Source organism: Monomorium pharaonis, chromosome 11 (assembly GCF_013373865.1).
Source record: "Monomorium pharaonis isolate MP-MQ-018 chromosome 11, ASM1337386v2, whole genome shotgun sequence".
NCBI classification, from domain to species: domain Eukaryota; kingdom Metazoa; phylum Arthropoda; class Insecta; order Hymenoptera; family Formicidae; genus Monomorium; species Monomorium pharaonis.
Window position 1 is genome coordinate 16,032,401 of NC_050477.1, and position 23,758 is coordinate 16,056,158.

At 35.6% G+C, this 23,758-nt stretch overlaps 3 protein-coding genes across 6 annotated transcripts in view; 1 reads left to right on the plus strand and 2 right to left on the minus strand.

The window, feature by feature from the left end:
• Positions 1-13,518, minus strand: part of LOC105840823 — a 29,779-nt gene extending 16,261 nt beyond the window's left edge. The window contains exons 1-2 of one of the 2 annotated variants that reach the window (XM_012687902.3): positions 12,939-13,518; positions 173-296 (exon numbers count right to left, since the gene is read on the minus strand). In XM_012687902.3, the coding sequence (XP_012543356.1) occupies positions 173-296; positions 12,939-13,064 (250 nt within the window). In that variant the 5' untranslated portion in view covers positions 13,065-13,518. The remainder of the gene's footprint in view (positions 1-172; positions 297-12,938) is intronic. The other variant, XM_012687901.3, reaches the window with a different exon arrangement.
• Positions 13,519-15,323: 1,805 nt separating this feature from the next.
• On the minus strand, positions 15,324-20,795 carry LOC105836542 (nudC domain-containing protein 3). Of its 3 annotated transcripts, XM_012680634.3 has the most exons (10): positions 20,404-20,792; positions 20,035-20,201; positions 19,819-19,944; positions 19,615-19,738; positions 19,371-19,496; positions 19,087-19,283; positions 16,855-16,970; positions 16,208-16,784; positions 15,919-16,107; positions 15,324-15,837 (listed from the first exon to the last, which is right to left on the minus strand). In XM_012680634.3, exons 2-10 carry the CDS (start codon positions 20,191-20,193, stop codon positions 15,745-15,747), a joined length of 1,707 nt encoding a protein of 568 aa, XP_012536088.2. In that variant the 5' UTR covers positions 20,194-20,201; positions 20,404-20,792; the 3' UTR covers positions 15,324-15,744. The 3 variants fall into 3 exon arrangements, with proteins under 3 accessions (XP_012536088.2, XP_012536085.2, XP_036149817.1); XM_012680631.3 differs by having other exon boundaries at positions 19,087-19,496; positions 20,404-20,795; XM_036293924.1 differs by having other exon boundaries at positions 19,087-19,496; positions 19,615-19,712; positions 20,404-20,793.
• Positions 20,796-21,348: 553 nt separating this feature from the next.
• Positions 21,349-22,832, plus strand: LOC105834297 (protein C10). Its single transcript, XM_012676661.3, has 3 exons — positions 21,349-21,822; positions 21,997-22,173; positions 22,277-22,832. The coding sequence occupies exons 1-3, from the start codon at positions 21,783-21,785 to the stop codon at positions 22,408-22,410; spliced, it is 351 nt and encodes a 116-aa protein (XP_012532115.1). The 5' UTR covers positions 21,349-21,782; the 3' UTR covers positions 22,411-22,832.
• The last annotated feature ends 926 nt before the right edge of the window (positions 22,833-23,758 follow it).

Here is a 23,758-nt window from a genome sequence, read left to right on the forward strand (position 1 = left end):
AATGATTGCTTGAAGAGAGAAAGTATTCGCTAATTCAATAATAACATTTAATTGATAAAAATTGTATCTCTAAATCTCTTCGGAATATCACGCCAAGTTCTTCAACAATTTTTATTAAAGCATGCAGATATTTAATTACTAAACGTTTTGATTCTAACGTGAGAATTCTTACCTGTTGGTGGCCTCTCTTTGGGATAGCATATCCTAAACAGGCCCTGAGTCCTCGTGTAATAATAATACTTCGTGTTCATTTGCTCCACCAAATGGCTCTGCTCGGCATGCTTGCTCGCGTATTGCTGTAGACAGAAAGAAAGAAAAAAACGAGTTTCATTAAGCGTCAAACGTTGAGTGTTAATATTCAATGAAAGTTTGCAACGCACATCATTAACGATGATGAAGTGAAAGGGCAAGAACAAAGTCGCAGCGAATAATTCGCCTTGACGGAGAGAGAGCTACCGGACGTGTATATTTTCGAATGCAGATGAAGGATACGCGCTCTTCCTTTCGCGAAAATGTTATTATCGTTAGAAAGTAAGAATACCGCGTTCTTGTGATAGAACATCTGTCAGAATCTCCGTCCCCTCCCTTTCCTCTCATCTTGGGATTTTATATTAAATTTCAATTTAATAGGTTATGTAAAGCTATCTTAAAGACTTGGTTATGAACACATCCAGAGAGTTGAAAATTAATGATTTAAGACGGATTGACGGATACAAAAGTTTGTGTAATAATACACGCGTTTTTCCTTTCGCAGAAATTTCCTTTCGTATTATTGTTAGAGAAGAATACCACTTTCTTGCGATAGTTACATCTGTCAGAATCTTTCCCTCTCGCGATTTTAAATGAAAGAGAGTGATCTTGCTTCTTCTCGGGATTTATTTGAAATACCAGTTTATCCGTACAGGACAGAATTGCAATATAGCTGAACTATTTTGTGTGCCGCCCGTAGGAATTCGCAAAATCGTCTTTTCAATTTAATGAAAATCCAGAGCGCTGAAAATTAACGATTTAAAATGAATCGGCAATGCAAAAAGTTCGCGCGCGAAATTGCGACTCGTTTGAGTAACGCAGGTTTCGTGCAGTAACATTAGGAAACTGCCGATGGATGAAATTATTACGAACGGAGAAAACACGACGCCCGCTTTATTTCACGTCGCGTCACGAGGCATCGATATTCCGCGAAGAGCCCGCCCCATAAGAATCCCTAGAGAGCTACGTTTACTCGTGCATGTCGGCAAGCATGTTCCGTACTTTCTTGCGTTCGAGGATGCGTATACCTCTCTTTCTCTCTCTCTCTCTCTCTCTCCCTCTCGTACACCGCGTCCGCGAAATTTAATGCAATTTTCAAATCGTGCGACAGGCACGATGCGTCGATTCTTTCGTCCCCGTCGGCGGCGATTCCCTCGCTCGTTGATAATCTCGCCATCCCCAGGCAGGAGGCATCGACGCTCGCTTGAATCGTTACGATCTATTTTCTAGAAAGTCCTCGTCTTCGATTTCCCGATTCCACTGGTCTGGTAGAAAGTATAATGATACACATCGCGCGCTACGTATACGCGGGAAATCTCTTAACGCATGAATCGCGACCGGCGACAACGACGGAAAGAAACATTTCCGCGCGCGCGGCGAAAATACACCTATCGTTCTCTTTGCGTACGTATACGCGAGTATAATACCTCGCTTCCCACGAGGCATTTCGCTCGAAATCCGTTGTTGCCCGCCGATCGTTGATAAAACGCTACCGCCGTTTCGCGCGAAAGCGCTGCGTTCTTTCAACACTCGACTCGTAAACAGTATCAATCGTTTCAACCGCGATCTCTTTCTGCGCAGTCCCTTACGCGATTTGTTTAGCTCGTTTCAAAGGACTAACCGGTTCACAATCAGGACGCCCCTTTTTTTTCTCGAATTATTTAAGGAACTGTTGAAACTAAGATTATTTTCCCAAGTTAATTAAATCGTTAAACGTTAGCGATGAAATTGATTAATACAATTTATATAATATGTTTATTTCTCATGAAAACATTAAACGTTCAACATTAACATAAAATACGTCTGTGTTTACTTTGTTCTAAAGTAATGATGGGAAGAGTCATATCCTAAGAGAAACGTCCGTCGCTGCTTTATCGCTTCCCGCAGTCGTTTACAGTTTTATGCGGACGGACATGTGGCTTCGTGCAGAAGGCAGAAACACGTTTGCTGCGTTGCGTCTGTCAACAATTACGACGTGGCGATTGGTGGTGTTTCTGAAATTCCACGGCCCACGTTCTTCCTCGATTACCAACCGATAATCATACGAGCGTGACGTACACCGCTCTCTGATGCAAGTCTCGATTCAACCTTGGCGAACACCCATGCGTTCTCTCGAAAGAACGCGCAAGGTGAACGATGCACGTTCGCCAGAATGGTTTCATTTTGCACTTACAACAAATCGAATACCTTTCATAAAAACGTAATACTGGACCGTATTAAAGTGGCCAGTAATTATTACTTATTTTGAGTATTAAAAGTACTAACAAGAGTGCTTTTAAAGTAAGTATTAATTACTGGCCGATTTAATACTGTTCAGTATTAAATTTTTGTGAGGATAATAAAGTTCCATTGCACTACTGTCGAATATTAAAAAAATATTTAACTAACATTCCCAAGTAATAAAATTATGAGGAGAAAGGCGGTTCGATCAAGTTTCATTGCTGCTCGCAACCTCGTGGCATTTGATGAAATTTTAAAGAAACGAGAAACATTGATTTTGTTTCTCTCTGTATAAAATATATTTAGAAAGATTATATTTATAAAGAGAAAATGTGTTCCTCGCGCGAAAGTTTCCGCGAGCAACAGGTTGTTGCTGCTGAGCACCCAACACGTGAATCCTCCCGTGACGGTGCGTACTACAGATCGCTTACGCGGAATTATCGTCACTCGTGGTCGGCGAGAAAAGGAAGAAAGGAGGACTCGCGAACGAATCCCGGTCTCGTCTAGGCCACGCCATTCTGCTTTCACGTTGTTATTTCGCTGTTGCTCGCCTCAAGCGCGGGAATACCGTATACCGTCGAGCCCGGCTGATTTCTTTGACATAGAAAGGAAAACCTTGCCATGCGGCGTCTCACAACGAGGATAATTGTAATTGTCAAACGAGGAATCCCTCGTCCATCCTCTTCGCGATACATTTCCGAATCCCATTTGGCATTTTGTCGGAGACCGATTTCGTGAGATCCGCTGTGCATTTTCTACATCTTGTCACGATTCTATTATAACCGATCTCCCCGCTATGTCAACATAAGCATCTTGAACGTGTTTCCAGCTCGTCGTGACATTTTAACGTAACGTCGCGGCCAGTTGTATATTCATATACGTTTCGTTCGAGGAAGGAAACGTGACAATTATTGCACAAACTAAGAAGTGATTATGCAAAATATCTGCGCACGCTCGCGGAAATGGACGGAGGATAGCTTTCACTGTTAGCCTGTCGTTCCCGTCCTCGTTTCCAGTACCAGGACAAATTGTTATCGACCCTGTTTGCATCGGTGTAAATTGTCGGGGGCGATTATCGCGGTTTGGTTGTGGATTTGCGTTAAAAAAGGCCTTTGAAGGAGGCCCGTTCACCTCGTACGCGAGCAGCGAGATTTTCAGCTGACGCGTTATGCTGCGTACGGCAACTTTCATTTCGATTTTTCCCAGCTGCCGGTTAGCGGCTACCTTACTGGTTGGTCGTGTCTGGGCGATCGTTTTTCCGCGACTTACGATTGCGTAACTTTTCGCCGAATCTGAATAATCCGCCGTCGTGCGACTTGAGTACTTGAAGAGAGATTGGTACAAAAGCTTGTGCGGGCATCGCTCCGATTCGAATTGACGTAATTTATCCCATTACCGTGGATGCATCTAAGGATTTCTTGCATTAATCTGTCACGCCGAATGGCGAAACGATGCGATCGAATTCAATTGGCAAATGCAACTTCGCGTAAGTATTCGCAACATCGAGCAGCCCATTGTATTGAGAGAGTTCAAGTCTCTCGCTAATAAATTATTTTTGTTATTGTATATTATTATTAAAGGATAAATATTGGATTATATTTTATTAGTTAATTAAATATTGAACATTAGATTCTTACAAATGTATATCGTGCATTTAATAAGGACACAATTCCCCCCTTTTATTTATTTCGAAAATTACTTTATGAAGTTTGCATTTTTTTGTCAATTATCATATTTACAAGTAATGATGGCATGTCCCCTCGTTTAAAAACTTGATTGGTTTTTAGAGTTAACAAACATACTATAAATATTTTTTGTTTTTTTGCAGTTTAAATCACAGAAAAAACGGAAGTTAAAATATTTTACAAAGTTATTAAACATAATAAAACTAGTATAGAGAAACTTAAGGTATAATAGTTACTAAGTTAAACAAATTTTTAATAAAAAAATTGATTCTATTTGCTATTCTTTAGAATATGCACTATAAGAAAAACACAAGTTTTATTGTAAAATAATAATTTAAGTGGACGAGATTATTGATTTAGTAAAAAAATAGGTATATGCTTTTTATGCAGGATATGATTGGATACCTCACAAAAATTGTTTCCCAAACGTTAATGTTTAAAACTTCCCATAATTATACGTTATGATATATTATATATATTCATCACATATTGACAAAGCTTTTTTTTTGTTTTTCTATAATCATTGGTTTAAAATTGGCTACTTTTGTAATTTTGATTACGTCATCATCATTAATTGTTCTTCTTCTTCTGAACGTATAGTTTTAAAGTCATTGCTTGAGGACTTTAAATTGAGGAATCACACGATTACTCATTTTTCATTCTACAATTGCACATATCACTTTCGTTATGCCACGAAACGTATAAATTTAATGTAATAATACAAAATATTACATCTAATCAATATTTACACAAACATATTTGAAATGACAAGAATAGATTGTTTTATAACATAAATGTATTTACAGTAATAACAAATAGAATTTTATCATTGCATATCAAAGAATTGTAATTACTAATTCAGTCGCGGAAAGCATAGCAAATGCATTAAATAATTTCTAACAATTCTCTGCTAAAACAATACGACAACTAATAACAGCACGCAGAAAGAGACATTTAACATCAATAGTTGCAACACATTTTATTACATGGCAGATGTCTCTGTAAAAAGATATCGACTCTGAGCCATTATACCCCAGGTTCCCGTATAAAGCAATAAGACTTGACTAAATCTCTTTTCTTTTCCTCGTGATTTTACATTTAGAAATACAACTTTTGATAATTACGTCAGCAGTGCAATAAAATTTTGTTTTGCTACCTTAAAATATCGCTGCTAAATATCAAATGTTTATTGGGGTAATATTAATGTACGTTAGATTTATACATATAAGAGCATATATATATTACTCAACATGCGAGTACTACTTAATGTGACTTTTGCACAACTTGTATCTGCTAAATATATTATACGATCAATATGACATATCGGTTATTAATATTGATTGAATCGTTTTTGCTTTCTATATCTATCTTCTTATATAAACACATGGCAGCATGTCGCTATCTAATCACAATAATAGTCGAACGCTTTTCTCAGATATCGAAAGGAAATTTGCGTGGCATAATAAGCTGACTAAATGAATTGCGTCGCGTATTTGCGAAATGTTGTTCATCAGGAAGCGAAAATCGCGTAGAGTCGCGGACATTGCATTTTCGCCGGGGCATCCTCGTCGGATGCATTTGGTCGGGGCAGGAAGAGGATACTCGTGCAATACTCGAGTTTCTCCGCGTGGATCGTTTCGCGCACGAAGCCGCGTTACGCCATTCAGCGTCTTTAAAAAGCGCCGCGGATCACGAACCGCGACCTTGAAGAGTCGTCCACTCTGAGCGACGATCCCCTTTCAGCTTGCCGGATCGATTACGGTCGATATTCCTCGTTAAGAAACAAGTGACAACTCGTCCGCGGATATCACACGTTTACGAAATAACTGGCGTAACCGACGTCATTTCTCGTATGTACCTCGTTAAATAATGCTGCAAATTTTTTCCCCCGACATCTCTAATCGCGCTTATACGTGAGATTTGCGTTTATTCGCCCCGCCGGTTTCCTTCGAGCGCGCGGACCGCATTCTCAAATATTATCCGCGAGAGCTGCCGTTTCGCCGCTCGCCCGCTGTCCCGATGTCAGATATAGGAATATCGCGCGGCGCGAATTCAGGTGCGCGCATTCCTTTCCTCGCGCGCCCAGCTCGCCACGTCACCGCGCGGCTCTCGAATGAAAGTACAGTGACTGTATATACCCGACGAACATAATTCCGCCGCGTAACGCGCGCTACTGTGCACGCAAACGCGCGGGGATATAAGTGTTAAACGGACGCCTTTATCCCGGCGAGCGAACAGGAACCGACGCGAACGATGTAATCAACAATCTAACCGAGCAACGGGCAACCCGACGAGCCATCCTGGCCGGCAGGATGGACAGCGCACGCATCGCGTACGAACACGCGCGAGAACTCATTAAATTCACTTATTAAAGCGCGAGCGGCAAGGCGAAAATTTCCTCGCGCAATCATAGGTATAACATTGTACAGAGTTGAAGAAAACATAACGTCTCGTACGTGTACATATAAGATTAAAAAAAAAAAAACTACATTTGATCTCCCAATTTCGCTTCTCTCCTTGAACGTAATAATAATGCAACACGTGGAACCATTCGTAGAACCGGTTTTTTTTGTGCAATCTGCGTAGTCAGAAATAGCATTCTAATTAAAATTCCCCAATGCCGGTCCTATCAATCAGCGACCTTCCGTATCCTTGTCCTTTTCCGTTCCTACTTTCAAATGTCAAGAAGAAACGTGAAACTGTCGGGAGTTCACTTTTTTTTTTTTTTCACAGTATTCTAGAGCAGAGGCGCGATATAGGTATACATATATCCGGGATTTATTTTCCGTTGCGCGATTCAAACGCGGGCAGGAAGCCGTGCGCGAACCCGTTAATAATTAAGTCGCGATTGTACATCGTACGAGTCGTTAATCCATTTCGTCGAGGGGAGATCTTGCCGTCTTTACGTCTCGTATATTACAGAATTAAAAAATCGCCGGTTGTCATCGACGGGGTCGTCTCGGTTAATGTTGGGAATTTACGCGCAGCGTCTTCCCGTTAATCGACGGCTACCTCGCGTGTTGACGCCGAGGTCGCGTCGTGGTCGTGGGGGACGCGGAATTATCACCTCCTCGCGTGCGTGCCACTCGCGCGCGCGCGCGCGAGGAGGTATCCGACGCGCGTCCGCTCGCGCCCACTTCAGCGCGCCGGGATGCACGCTGGCGCGCTGGCGCGGGCGACATAACTGTACGCGGCGATTCTCCTGGCGCACGCACGCCGCGTCGCCTGCCTCCTCGCCACCCGAGCGAAAAGGCGAGGTAGCCAACCGTTGTCGTCGTCCGGGTCCGGGAATCGCGCAAAAGAAAATAACAGAGCGTCACGTGCGTCGCGGCCGCGAGATCTTCTCGGATACTGCGCATCTCCATCTCGGTCGTCAAGTGGATTAGTGGGTAATTTGATGGTCAAACTTGAACCGTACGAAACGATCCAGATCAATCCGGGAGAAACGATCCAGATCGATCTAGAAAAATCGGAGAATTGATGCGTAAATTTCGAACAAAAACTTGATTGTCATAGCGAAGAAAAGGAGTTGAAAACGGAATTGCACTAACCACAAAGAAATAATAATATTCCACAAAAAAGAATTAGTCTCAAATCTACAACAAAATTATCTTACATAAAAGTCAGATTATAAAATCTTTAAAGAATTTAATTTATAAAAAATTTTTAACAGACTTGTTTACGTGAAGACATTTAATTTGTACATAGTTTTATCGAGAAAATATATTAATCTTTATTAAGAAATAATTCGCGATTGAACAGAAAAAAATATCCAATAGAAAATGACAATATCTTCAAACCAAGAATTAGATCTGTTTAATATTGTTATTCTCAAAATAATCAACAATATTGTGCTCTTTAGATGACTATTATAATATTGAAATATAATATTTTACTGAAATTTAAGATTATCAAACTCTTTAAAGAAAGTTTTGAATTCTTGTTTGTATATGAGACAAATTGTTGAATTAATACTAATTTTTTCTTCTGTGCACAATGACAAGAAAATTTCGTTGAATACTTATTTATTTATTTATTTTATTTATTTTAGTCAAACATAATAGCTAGGTTCGGGGAGACGCTATTAGCGCTAAAAGTATCATTCTATCCTTATTGCTCAGTGAATGTCGAAGAAAGATAGAGCACGCTCACAGCGCCAAAAGCGTGCTCTCCGAACCCAACAATTGTATTATATGAAAACATTATTTTTACTGAAAAAAGTATTGTTTTTTATTGAATGAAACAGTATTAATAAATCAAATTGCTTCTTCGAATAAACAGTTCTGTTCGATTATTCCAAAGCATAAGTTTATATTTCTTTGCTTTTAATTAATTTTATTAAATGTAAAAAATCTTTCTCTCTGTTACCGAGAGAAAAAATTGTTGCAGTAACCATAACATCATTATATTTTACAGTTATTTTCAGATCTAACCATACTTTATAGTTATTCAACAACATAAATTATAATTTGTTTAAATTATATAAAAATTCTCGTAATCATAATATTGGTTTATGCAATTTGTGATATGGTTACTATTAACTAAAATGGAGATTTTAATTTAGTAAGTTGTACTATAAAACAATCGCTATAAGCATTACTGTAAATATATGGTTATTGTTACAAATATTATAGTAATAATTACTAAAATTATTATTATATAATAATATTTCTGATTACAATCATTTTATTATGCACATTTTTTTCTCGGTACGCAGATGACACAAAGCCTGTAGATTTCGAAAGTCCAATGGAATTTCGAATAGAATGTCGGATAAGTTTAAGAACAAAAGAGTTTTGACAAAGTACTGAAAACAAATGTTTTAATTGTCATCGCACAGCTTTTGGATTCGAAATGTGAGCGATTTGAAGTAAAAAAAAAATGAAAAAATATATATATCACATCTCGCAAGAATGACATATGGGTGAATTCTTGTCGCGCGCGACTGACCATTTACGCGTGGATCTGCTCTGCCGGAGGAGCTTACGCAGATCCCGTGATCTCAACGGAAGTTCATCTCTCGTCTCTTGATTTTCGCAAAAGGACATACGCGTCGGTACCGCGCGATCGGTGCACCGAACAAAACTCGTTGAGCCAACGCGCTGAGAATGGGCGCGGCTCGGAATGTCGATCGTTCCGAAGGCGCGGGACGAGATGTCGGGAGATCGAGATGTCGAAGAACGAGTAAGGAGAGGAGAAGGAGGAAGAGAGGAGAGGAGAGGCGTCCCGGCCGGCCGAGAGAAAGAGAAAAGCGCAAAGAAGAGGAACGGGATACCCGCGAAATGAGATTCCGCTAACGACTATCTAATCTGATTTAATCGACGGCAACCTCCCCAGCTACTCGGAATAACAAACTCGCGGTACTACGTCAAACACACGAGGGTCGCATAAATGATGAGTCTCTCCTCGAGATAGAGAAAAAAAAAGTCTGCGAGATGTTCCATCTCTGTAGATAGATGATTGTCAATCGCGAAGCGTTTTGACGATTTCATTATACGTATACAACGATCGTATGTTGAATGGGTATGGCGGCGCCTACGTGGTGGATGGTGGATGACGCGTGGAACGTTATCCGCACGCCTGTCATTTAATAATTCCTATTCTTACGCATGTACGTCCGTATGATTTTTGCGTTGCGCAGGATATTACATCAACGTCGGAATATTTCGCGTGTTGCGCCGCGAGTTACACCTGCGTTTTGCGTCAAGTCGTGGCGTAACTCGCGACGCCAACGGATTAATTTATTATGCGAAATATTGTATATATATTTAAGAAGCTTTTCGAGCCAAAATTAAATGGGGACATTGTAGAAAATCTAAATCCATCTAGCATTTTAGAGAATGTAAAAAAAATCCTTTTAAACCCTCTTGTTTCAAAAGAATTTATAAGAAAAAATTACTTGAATATATAGAAAAAAGGTATCATTTAAACAAACATAAAGTTAATCGCAGGATAAGATGTAATAATAGCAATATTAATCGCTTTAGTTATTGAATCGACGACTTACGATTAATTGCATTGATTATTTAAAACGCCTATTTGATTCAATATGTTTATTTCAAGAAAACAATAGATAAATTTTCTTATTTTGTATTCTTGTTTCAAAAGAAGGAAACGGATCAATTCCTTTATTTATATAGTATAGATTTGCTTAGCGTTGATTTTAGTATTCAAAAGGTCTGCCACGATCAAGTTAACTAAAGTTTCTTCTTGAGAAGAATCCCAATAAAGTATTCGCATCCCTCGCAAGTATTCCTTAACAATTTCTACCGCTGACATCTTCCCGATTCCACGAAGAACTCGTGAGAACAACGTCCGACTTTCAACGACCCTAAGAGAGGGTAAACTTGACCTTCGACCCGTACGTTCACCCGCAAGAAGGACGGCGGAAGTCACGGGAAATTCTACTTCCTATCTCTCCCCTTTCGAGGAAGAATGCATTTCTCTTGGAACTTTTTAAATAAAGATTACGCAATCTTCTCGCTAATTAATGCTACTTTTCGCTAGCTTCGCTAATTAATAGTAATTTCTGTTTCTCCTGTTTCTAATTATTCGATCGTAATATATTTTAACTGAGAAAATCTGTGCAAAATATTTTTTTACTTCTTCCTGCGTTACGAATTACTAACGTTTCGAAAAATCAAAGAAATTATACAGACATTAACTTGTTTTCGTAATGTATACTCTGTTCTTAGGCAAGCAAAAAAATTTTTTAACGATTTTTTTCCTTCTAATTCTTAGAAGTGCAGTTATCTTGTCAATTGTAAAAATAAACGAAGCTACAATATATGAATTTTCTAATATAAAATATTGAAATAATTTATTGAAATATTCTAGTCTTTAAATAACTTACATAAGTAAGTGCATATTTTGACGCACGCATTTATTTTAAATATATAGTTTATCGTTTAAATGGATTGCTTGTGGTTACTCAAAAGTACGACATAATAGTAACGATATAATACATAATTATAGAAATTACTATAATGAATCGTTGACTCATACGTCAGCAAGTACCTGTTGTGTGCGATCAGAAATGGGATTATAACGATGTCGGAAATTATCCTCATTAATGCGATACAATTACATGTCACTACGCGAATGCAAAAACTAAATTGTGATTATCAATCAAAATAAGTGGAAGGACTAGAGAGCCCAAGGACCACAAATGCGCCGCGGCCGATTCTCTTTCTTTGCGATATACTCGCATCCTTAAGGATGCTGAGGAAGTAGAAGAAATTAGATTCACGAGCACGGGCGGCTGATGACAGCTTTGGCCGTCAGAGGTAATGAGATCCGGATGCGATATCCAACTTCGGGCAGGAAGATGTCTATTTTCATAAATGATCGAAGCCCTCCCTCCCCTCATTCAGCGCAGAGACTGCAGTCCGCGTATGCAACAGTTTCATCAGAATTTGCATAAGGACTGAACGTAGAGTGCAGGAGAGAAGCGCGTCCGCGGTCTAAACCGAATTAGCTTCAACGACGATGCTGATGACACTCCGCGAATGGTAACATCGCAAAAATCCATCATCAAATCCCACGCTTTCACAACCCACTTTGGTTTTCTTTTCTTTTAACGCCTTGGACTTGCATACATTAGTGCAGCGCAAGTCCTTGCAACGGACAAACAATTTCCATTGTGACTCATTCTCATCAAGAGATTCTTCAAAGCAGAATCAGAAGTAACGCGTTTTTTTATCTACCCGTTGTCATAATTTCTAAACGAAAATTTGACCGGATGTCGTTTCCTAATTCTCCGAATTACCTCGAGGTAAAAATCTCTTTTTCCTTTAATGTGCAGGTACATCTATCTTTCAAATGCAGTAGCATGAAGCGAAAAAAATGCAACATTGAAAGAAGTCAATTTTATACAAAATTCGAGGTACAGTTCAAATCCTTTCTCAATAATTTTTTTATTTAAGTATTTTTAACTGCTATATTTTGTACTTAAGGTTATTTTTATGGATGTAAGATAGAGCTGAGTGGCATTTAATTTAATTTGCATTTACACTAATAGAAGAATAGAATGCAATTGCGACTATAATTGCATAATAAAATAATTATAGTCAGGAAGATCGTTTTTATAATAATTATAATAACTATAATATTAGTAAATGTACTATATTTGAAAGCTGTATAATTTATAGTACAATTTTTTCATAGTTGACATTACTACAACCGTATCGTTATTATATTACTAATATTATGTTAATAATTACTGTAAAAATGATATTCCTGATTATAATTATTTTACTATTTTATTATGCAGTTATAACCGCAAATACATATTTTTCTATCAATGTAATAATTAAAAAACGAATCGAATTTGATTTTACTAATTTTTACTAAGAAATTTAGAAAATGACTTGGAGTTTAGCGCAAAAATACAATTTAATTTGGAATGCATCTTTATTATATTTATATATGTTTTTTCAAATATATTTTTTTCTATAAGTGAGGGATGGAAGTCTATACATTGTCGTGGTCTTCCACTTCGTGAGGTACTAAGCGCGAAATTCGATTTAACTAATATTTACTGAGATATTTATTTAACTAATATTTACCGAGATATTTAGAAAATGTCTTGGAGATTAGCGCAAAAATATAATTTAACTTGGAGTACATCTTTATTATATTCATATATGTTTTTTTAAATACATTTTTTTCTATAAATGAAGAATGGAAGTCTACATTGTCGTGTTCTTCCACCTCATCGTGAGGTACTAAGCGCAATCTCAGCAAGCAGGCTCGCTTCTCTCGATATCAAAATCGGATACGAACCTGGATCTGGGCGCGTTTGACCTCGGTGTAGAGCCAGTTGTCCGTGGAGAAGGCGATCGCCAGGAGGGCAGTGGCGATTATACCGGTTATGGTAGCAAGGGACAGCGTCACCGCGGAGCACGGCATCTTGATATTTTATCTTCTCTTATACTCTCTTTCTCTCTTCTTCTTCTTCGTCGTCGTCGTCGAGTGCTCTCGGTTGCTCTTTCTCTCTTTCTCTTCCGTTAGCTTCACCTCACACTCACCGCGATTACGTGGTGGTTATTGCTACCGACTGTACGTGTGGGCATCAGCGGGCACGAGGAAGAGGAGGCCGTCAAGAAGCGAAGAGGAGAGCTGGACCGCGCTTCGACGAATTTTGGAGAACGCGGGCGCGACTCTCTCGATCTCGCAGAAGTATCGGGGCTCGACGGCGGAAAGACGGGGGAGGAAGGGGTTCAGTTAGCCTCTGGATACCTCCGTGTGTAATATCCTTCGCGTACTTGGCCCGTCCTTCAGGATACGCGCTCCGCCACGATGCACATCACACCACCACCGTTTCTGTCGCAACGGCAACGATACTAACGGCTCGACTCCCGACTCACCTCGAAGGAAAGCCAGCCGGAGAGCCGGCCGAGAGAGCAAGGAGAGAGAACCGGACCTCAGGTGGGGATGGACTTGTAGCCTCGGGCAGGTATATTACCTGTGTTTTACCCGCAGCGGTGCTCAACGCGCGCTCAACCTGCCGCCTGTTGCACCTGCGACGATGCCGAGGGACGATGCGGGAGGGGAGGGAAGGGAACTTGATTGAGTTTTGTATCGCAGGGATTCTTGCGAGGATAACGCACGCATCACTCAACCTTGCCGCGGAGATGCATCTGTCCGGCGCGTTTCAAGCGAATACGCAACGTGATTTCTGACTTCGACGTTGCAATACTTGGAAAACGATCGCTTTCCTCGCGACGATGGAAACGCGATGCTCGATGCGAAGTAGATTTCTACAGGAGTTCGAATTCTTCGAGATTATACTTGTTCCTTGTTACTAATATTCTACCTTAAAGATCTGATCGAATCATCAACTTTGCTTGAATTTTCTTAGAATTCTTTACTAACATACTTCTATGAACAGATTTTCGATAACAGCTGCCTACCAAAATAATGGGGATTTCATGCGTCAATACGGAACCCAATAAGAAACAATAATGAATTCAACATCAATGTGACGTCGAATCGACATCGAAATGATGATTTCAATGTTGAATCGATGTCGATTCGATATTTTATTTCTCACTGGGAAATGTACGTTTACATGCTAGCCACTTGATCGTCGCTACATTAATGAAAATCTGTTTGGGATCAGTTAAGATAAAAATTTAGGAAAGTTGCGCTCAATCAAATGAGAACAGTCTGTTCGAGCCTGTGTACCTGCCATCCTCGAACCGCTCCTGCCTAGTCTCTCTCTGTGGTGAACGATCCCACCACTATTGTGATATAAAGTCGGCGTAAACGCCAGGGAAAAGCGTAGAATTCCGAGCATTCTGTGAACTCTCGGATCGTTCGTGATTTCACAGAGTGTTTCCGCCGAGATCCAGAAGCTTTTTGCTTTCGCAGACGTTATTTTTTTCTTAAAAAGAAAATGTGCAGATTTGTCACGACTGTCACGCAGGAAAATGCGAAATTATAATATATTGCATACAAAAAGAAATGTTTCTTCCGTCGCCTATTCTCACGGAATGATGAAAAATTTAGGTTCGAATCCTAGCTGAGATATTATTTTTCGCAATAAATTATTTACAATTACAGTTATTAGTTTTTCCGAGAAAGAAAGAATTTTAAGGATACCTTTAACTATCAATATTTAGTAACTGTATTTCAAGACTGACAAAATTGTCGGCGTGCGGTTTATATGAGCTAAGAATATTACATTAATAGAAAAATTATATTCAGCACCAAAATCCGCAACAGAAACAGGCGAGCTTAATTTCATTTTTATATTTAAAAAATATTAAGTCGTCAAGTTAATTTACTATTATTGTAATATTAATTTTGTAAGGATTTTTGCGTTTTATTATCCAATCCAAACAATTCTTTTTGGATTGAGGTTACTGTTTTTGTCAAAGTACAATATATCCAAGTACAAAAGTACAATATTTATTTGGATTAATTTATTTAATAATGGTTAAAATAATATTTTTCTCTTCGTAATTTTAAGATTAAATAAACGTGTATTAAATGTATGTGGTAATTATAGCGTTCTGTTTTTTTATATCAAAAGTACAATCCGTCCAGAACACCAGATTTTTAATTAATCACTATCTTTCGAAAGACAATGCCAAATTACCGAGAGTATTTTTGTCAAGATAGTTGTGGTATACGTCATAAGCATGCATCAAATCATTCTTCAACTTCCATTTAAAAATTGCAGTATATTTTATATATACGCGTATATACATACACATATTATAAAATTATTACAATATAAATATTTTAATATAAGCTATTTAATATAAATATGTAATCTGATTTTTAATCTTGGAATGCTACTATGCATGAATTTTCAAATGTTAATTTAAATTCAATAGATTTTGTTATTCAATTTTGAGCTTAAAATAACTTTTAATAAATTGTTTTACATTAAAATAGCATTAGTTTAATAATTTTAGCTCCTTGCAACCTTTAAAGTAAAAGTGTTCAAAAAAATTCTTAAAAAATTTTAAATTCTGAAATGTGTTTTCAACCAGAATAGTATTAATGTAAGAAAGATACAAGTAGCATTCTATAGTTAATTTCTGACATATAAACATTGTAATTTCAGAAAATCTTTACATTAATTATACTTTAAAATGGAAGGATCGTAAGGCATACCCTGAAAAGGCGATCCTTTCGCGTTCCATGCTTGCTTCAAAGTAGCCTCCATCTTCTGCAAACGTAATATCATTTATAAATTGTTGAAATAAATATTTCGCGCTTTATATATGCTAACCAAAATATAGATAATTACAATTTGTTCAGATGTAGGTTTGCCTAACATTTTCTGTTGATGATTCCACATCAATTCTTGCACTTTCATTTGTTCTTCTGGCGCCATATCGTCAAAATGTTTTGTACAATCAATCTTGTTTAAGTCAATTTTTGGTTCCTCATTTACTAAACCTTCCCACCATCTTTCTACAGCCTTTTCTAAATGAATCTATAAGTACAAATATATAAATAGATACTAGAAGTCAGATGTATTTGATGCTGTTCCAAAATGCTGTTGAAATAAATATATCTTATATGAATAAACGCACACTAATTTGTTTCCCAGCTTCAATGCTCCATATAGATTCATCTCTGCGAATTTTAAAACTAAGTGTGCCACTGAAAATGGTTTCCCATTCAGAATCTGCTGAAGAGGCGGAAGGCTTTCCCTTAATTTTGATCTTATTTGAGCTTAGGTCAACTTTGATTGTATCTTTGGATGCTTTTATATGCTCTGGTATTTTTACAAGTACATCTAAATCACCAAGAGTCTGGGTCCAAACATAATTTTCTCTTACAGCTCCATTATAACTATCTGATATATGATCTGTCTTTAATGATTGCATAGAGGATGGTTTAATTGGATTTGTTTCGGATTCATTACACGAATCAATTTCAATTTCTTGCGCTACTGGTGAAGTAAGTCTACAGTTCTTATTTTGCATAGAAACTGATTGATCTAACATACTGCTGCTGCTGTTTGTATTATCATTTACAGATGGTGTCTTTTGTAAAGATGATGCAATGTTTTTCCACTTGTACATGGTATTTAATACGAGTTTCTCTGCCATTCCTGGTGGAAAGCCTAATTTTTGTTCCAAGTTTGTTTCGACATAAAAATCTGTGCTGGTGTTATAAAGTATTATTATATAAATGGAATTTTATTATCCAAAACATTGACATCTCTGATACTTACCACCTATATAAAAATCCAAAAAAAGCATCCAAGAAATTATTGATGTTTTTCTCGTCACGAAGTATGTGTAAAAACGTTTGATCATGATCGGATCCCATGATTGAATAGATAGACCTCTACGAAGTTCTACAGATATTTATTGTGCTCTGCTCAGTTTTTAAATATAAAGAACGAGCAAATTGTTCGAAATTATTCACTTAGAAAAATTTAATTATTTCGAATATATTAACATTTTTTTCGAACCGGTCAAAGTCTCTAAAAATGTTTAAAATAACCTATATACTTCAACAATTTGTTATATGCTGAAAAGAATAATAAAGCACATAACACATACACTTGATAAAACTTTTCTTAGTAGATTCAATTATTATGTGCGATATCGCAAAATCCTAATTTTATCTTTATTTTTAGAAATATTTCAAGAGCGTCAACAAATGACACATTCATATATGTGCATACTCCAATACATGGTGCTCCAGTACTCTTTACAGTTGCACCAAGTTGCACTGAAATGCAATCTATTGGCCTATTCTTTTTCTCTGCACTGCTGTACTGGTGCAACAAGTTAGAATGAGAAAAAATATATTTGTCTCACTTTAATTTATTGCACCAGTGCATCAATGCAGCTAAAAAGAACAGGCTTTATAGCACTACGCTCTTTTTGCACTTTAATGAACAGGTGTGTTCAAGAGAAGAAGAGGAAAGACAAATCGTGCAAAAGGTTCAATTATAAAGAACAATTTTAATAGCACAAATAAACTTATACGTTTAGATCTAACAGGAACTAAGAGCAAGAACCAATCCGTGTTGAAAAATTTTACAACAGTTGCAAAGCTGCTTTTTCTGCTGAACGCAACCATTCAGAAAACACAACCGTTGCACAACAGTTGAGTAATTCGATAATATAATTGGTCCAAATTTAGAGATCTAAAAGTAAGGACCAATAATCATTGACCGCTCACTGATCACTTGTGTTTTCTAAATCTAACCACTGTGTTTAGGCCCTACTCCCAGGAAACTGGACATTGAAAGTTTGCGTGATTGGTGCACGTGACTTTTGCCCGCAAAATGGTGTCGTCAATAGGAAACCTTGCTGATCTAGCGCGAATTAGCAAGTAATTTGAATTAAAATACATTCGCTCTCCGAATTTACTTAAATTTAACATCACTAAAATAATAAAATATAAATAACATCTAATAAATGTATATATCATATAAATAAAATTATACTATTAAGTAAAATGTATGAAAATATATATTTAAAATAACATATACGTATATGTGTATATACAATATAAAATGTGATAAATAATATATTATACAATACATATCCCAGATAGCACAAAATATTTATAAAATATTTATAAAATATTTACAAGGAAAAATATTTATGATAAATATTTTGTACATATTTTTATGTCTGAGTTTGTCAGGTATAAAAAAAATTATGATAATATCAAAATATTTAAAACCAATAGATAACTCTAGCTACAAAGATGATCGATAGACTCATTGTTGATGCTTTTTTAAGTAAGTCCAAGGGAGAATTTACACCTTAACAGAAAAACAGAAAATCAATCAGAACTTGCATTAGTAGTTAACAGTTTCTGAAGCAGAAAAATAGAGTGCACTATTTGCTACAAGCACAAACACTGGCTCCTGTTTTTCTATCAAGGTGTGAATTCTCCCTAAGACTAAAGAGATTTTAAAAAACATTGCCATCTGTTCCTGATTCGTCAACAAAAATACATATAGGGAACATTGAAATGAATATATTGTATAATATCGCTGGATACATTCTTTCCCGTATCTTAAACAAGAATGTTACTGTAACTTATGTTTAACTTCTGCTGGATTTTTGATATACAAACCATCCTTAAAATTTACAGAATTTGTGCTGTTAAAATGTTTTGATGTAATACTCTTTTGTCAATAAAACGACATTTAATACTTTGTCAGATAGAAATTATTATCAAGCAATACTTTACTGTATCTGAAAACAAATTTTGATTCAAATAAATACAATTTAATTAATCTTTTCTGTGAAAAGATGGATATTTAGTCAAATTGGTCCACCAGGGAAGATTATGTGGATTGATCAAATTGTTGACCTAAAGCTATGAACATTTTATCTAATATAAGTGAGCAATCTCTTTCTCTAATATCTTTAAATTGACAAATTTTGTCTTTAATTAAAAAATATCAAATTTCTTCTTGAATTTTGATACCTACCAGTTTCCTTCGAAGTGTACGTTCGCTTGGTAAAGGCCATTTTTCCTTCAGTAACTCTTGATAGCCACTACAACCACAAGAAAACTTCAATCGAAGTGCTTTTTTTAAAGTGTCATTAGACCACGTGTAACCACGTGAGGATCCACGCATAAGAACTTCTATTTGGTCATCATTAAATATTTGCTTGAGTGATGATTCTAATTTCAAATTTCGTTTTTTTGAATTGTTTTTCATTTGTACCAATCTTTGAATATGCTTTTTTAACGTATTTTTAGATTTATTACTTTTCAAGATAATTTTGTTGGCCAAATCAAGTTTTCTATTAGCTTCTTCTAATTGTTTCTTTAATTGTTTAATTTCATTCAGTTCTTCATTACATATTGTTTTTGAATAGATAGGAATGGAAGAATCTATAAAACAATATAAAAAATCTTAAATATAAGAAATATAAAACAATATAAGTAATTATAAATATTAGTAACATAATAATATATTATAATAGTATAGTAAGTGAAATTTTATAATAACCTGCAACATTACTCGATGTCAATGGTACATCAAAAACATTTGCTATGGAACAGTCCTCTTGTAGTTTGTCTTCATTAGATGTTTCAATTGCAGGTTGCCTTGTAAAAGATTCAATAGTTTTATCCTATAAAGTTCGTTATTTTAATAAAAAGATTATTACGTTTAAAGTTTGTTGTTTTTAATAAAGATACATAAAAAACTCACATTTGTTCTAATAAAAGTACTATTTTTTTCTAATTGAGCACCAAAAATTGTGGGCACAGCATTACTTTTTAATTTCTTCTTTCCGTCAACGCGTATTTTCTCCCACATTTCATTCGCAAAATGTATCTATAAAAAATTTTATAGGTTGTCAATATTTTAATTTCTACAACATAAAAGAAATGAATTTACCTTTTATATTACTTTCATGTTATTTACCTCACATACACATAAACCTATTGTTGATTTCCAATTAACTTTGCCTATGTTGGCAATCCAAACTTTTTTTCTTTCAGGATTTTTTGGGAAACAAGCCATGTAAATTCTTACGCCTTTGCTTGTACGTTTTGGACACCCAGGCACACAACAAGATGGCATTTTTATATCTACAAAAATAATTATTTATTGTTATTTTGTTTATTTTTCATATACATATTAAACACAACTTTTCAAAATAAACATGTTTTATTACTATTCATTACTTTGCAAAATAAGATTAAAAAATATTCACAAATTATAAATATTTATTAATAGACATTAAGATTATTTTCTAGGTTTTTTAAATTAAACTGCAAAAATGTTACTTACTATCATTACTCACTGCAGATGTGTATAATTAAAAAAATTCATGTTACACGATACTGTAACACTATATAGCTGTGTTTCAACGTTGTTGTCAGTACTGAAAATTTGTAGTTTCCGTTACACGTAATTATATATTTTCAGTACTGACTATTGGGTGAACTGAGTCCGACAGCAATTTTGAATTTAAAACACAGCCACAGTTTAGCTACTAAACTGTGACACAGCCAAGATAAGATACACATTTGACGTAATATGACATAGGCTGCGTCGGAAACGTCATTCGAGTGCTCTCGGATATCATTCTATCTTTGTTTCACATAGAACGAATAACAACATCGACATATAGAATGGACTGAGCATTGCGATAGGTTAGCGCGCGCCTGCTTTAGAGTGAGAGGTACTACACCTGAGGCCTATGTTTGTCTCTTTTGCAAGCTTCTGATTTGTTATTTCGTCCCCCTCCATTCACGGAGGAGGACGAAATAACAAATCAGAAGCTTGCAAGAGAGACAAACATAGGCCTCAGGTGTAGTACCTCTCACTCTAAAGCAGGCGCGCGCTTGCCTATCGCAATGCTCAGTCCATTCTATATGTCGATGAATAACAAGGATAGAATGATACCCGAGAGCACTCAGGTGATGTTTCCGAACGCAGCCATATATGTATACATACATATGATCGCGGCCATTTTCTGGGCTGGGCAAATGTGTGCCTGAATTCATAGAACTTATGGTCTGTTCTTTCTAGCTGCACTGTTGCACCGGTGCAATAAGTTAAAGTAAGACAAGTATATTTTTTCTCATTCTAACTTATTGCACCAGTGCAACAGTGCAGCTAGAAAGAACAGACCATTATACAAGTCGGTCGGACCTCTCTGTGGTCTGTTCTTTTTCGCTGCATTGCTGCACTGGTACAACAAGTTAGAATGAGAAAAAATATATTTGTCTCACTTTAACTTATTGCACCAGTGCATCAGTGCAGCTAAAAAGAACAGGCCAATTGACACACTTGTACGGTTCTTTTCCCCTTCCATTAATACAAGTTCTGTCTCTCTCTATTGCTCCGGAAATGTGACTTCTGCGGATAGCTGTCACTTATAGATAAACATAAAGAAATTGAAATATCACAATTCTACGAATTGTATCGTAAAAGAAACAATTAGCAGTTATTACCAAATAAAATTGCATTACATTACGTAAAATAATTTTGAAAAAGATCAATGTACATATCTGCTATTAAATATTTTATATAAAATATTTGTCAATTTAACTGTAACAAGTATTAAGTATAATAAAATATCTATAATATCTTGGTTTATCACATATAATAGTGACAATACCGTTGTTTCTCTTAACATAACCTTCGATTATACTCCGTACACTATGGCAAGTGTTCCTGGTGTCACACTGGAAACTGCAAAAGGTATGAAAAAATCCAAAGAGAAGTCTTTTGGAAGTTATGTTTCATTAAAATTCAACGCGCTTACGATATTATTTTAATTTACGTAATTATATAAGTTCATAAAATTGTTTATTATATATCAATTAAATGTATAATTGTAAATATATAATAAAATATATGAATAATTTTTTTTAGCTATATTGACGGACATTTTGACAGCATTGAATACACCTGATAATTTACAAAAGCTTGCAGACGCCAAGGAAAATTCTGGCAATGAGATGTTAAAAATGATGCAATTCGTGTTTCCACTAGTAACACAGATTCAAATGGACGTCATAAAAAATTATGGATTCCCAGAAGGAAGAGAAGGTGATTAGAATTAAGAATAAGATTAGATTAGATAAGAACTAGATTAAGAATAAAACTTAATCCAACAAAAAATTGAACAATTAATCATGTGTGTTCAAATCAGGTACTGTACAATTTGTACAGTTCATTAGAGCTTTAGAGAGAGAGGATGCCGAAATAGCGCAGCTACATAGCCAGATCCGTTCATACTTTCTTCCACCAATTACAATAAATTCTTCGACTGAAGCATCTCTTTAGATTGAAGCAGATTCACTTATAAATTTTGTTGACTTAGAAGATTCATTTATGTACAATTTTTATCTGAAGGCTGTATTAATTTATTAATTTAGATAAAGATAATTTGCTCAAATGAGAAAAAAAATTATCTCGTGCATTTTTATGAAAAAAAGGTTTATATTATTTTTTATATGTGCTTTTTTAATATTTAAATCACTTATTACTTATCTACAATCTACACATAATATTCTAAGGAATATTTTCATTTATAGATAAAAAATTTTTTTACTGAAGTATTAATAAAAATATAATTTTCTTTATCTTAATAGAATAATTTAATTACTATCTGTACAGATTTCAGCTAGTGTAATGAAATTTGTACAAATCGTCTAGAAAAAAGTATCAAAGGAATTTTAAATATTTAATTTGAGAAAACTTAAAAATTTTTATATTTATTTGTATAATTATATTAATAAGTATATCATTATAATCTACTAAAATATATAATATTTATTTATATAAATGTTCTTTAAATTCTTTTTTCCTGCAGTTACATCCGCTCTAAAAGCTAAACAAAAATATTCCACTGTTCGCACAGGGATGAAGCTGTGTATATACCATGATTTATATATTAGTTACTTAAATAAAATAGGTAAAAAAGATGCAGATCTACATAATCAAAACCAAACTATACAGGATGCTGTGGTACATCATCCTATATTCAACAGGTACAATGGCTAGTAGAATCGTTTATATTTTCAAATCGTTAAAGACAATGATTGTATAATTAAATCTCTACACACGGCATATGTATCATACATTTTAACTTCATGTCCTGGCGAACATCTGGATAAATACATATTAAATATACAATTTCACTCATATAAGCAAGTATGTTAAAATTGCATAAAGCCAACAGAAATTATAGATTTAACGATAAATAATACATTGGAATTATTTGCTCGGCGTTTACTTAGAACAACTTGAATCGTGCAACTCCTGATTTATTCGGATGAGAGATAAGCAAATATATTTCCCCTTTGTCAGTGTTGTATATTGACAAACTTCTCTTCATATAAAACTGTAAAATGCGTTATTTTGAAGAAAAAGATGCTGAGATCATGCATAATTTCAATAATGGTAAGAAAAATTTGTTTCGTCTAATCAGTATAATTTATAAGCGGGCACATGTTGTAAACTAAATAATATCATCGATTAATATCAGAGTACAGTGTGATATAGGTAAGAATCTAGAAGTAAATCTTACATAAAAGAATAAAAAAGTAACTCAGCAAATTTTTCTACAAACGCAGAACAGGAGAATGATGAGTAAAGCTTTTAAATATCCATAAAAAACTTTTTGTATATG

Coding starts and splice junctions, on each gene's coding strand:
- LOC105834297 (XM_012676661.3), top strand. CDS start 21,783: ATGGCAAGTGTTCCTGGTGTCACACTGGAAACTGCAAAAG. Junction 21,823..21,996: donor CACACTGGAAACTGCAAAAG/GTATGAAAAAAT, acceptor AATTTTTTTTAG/CTATATTGACGGACATTTTG. Junction 22,174..22,276: donor ATTCCCAGAAGGAAGAGAAG/GTGATTAGAATT, acceptor TGTTCAAATCAG/GTACTGTACAATTTGTACAG.
- LOC105836542 (XM_012680631.3), bottom strand. CDS start 20,193: ATGCCATCTTGTTGTGTGCCTGGGTGTCCAAAACGTACAAGCAAAGGC. Junction 19,739..19,818: donor GTACTTTTATTAGAACAAAT/GTGAGTTTTTTA, acceptor CGAACTTTATAG/GATAAAACTATTGAATCTTT. Junction 16,108..16,207: donor AAGCTGGGAAACAAATTAGT/GTGCGTTTATTC, acceptor TTGTACTTATAG/ATTCATTTAGAAAAGGCTGT.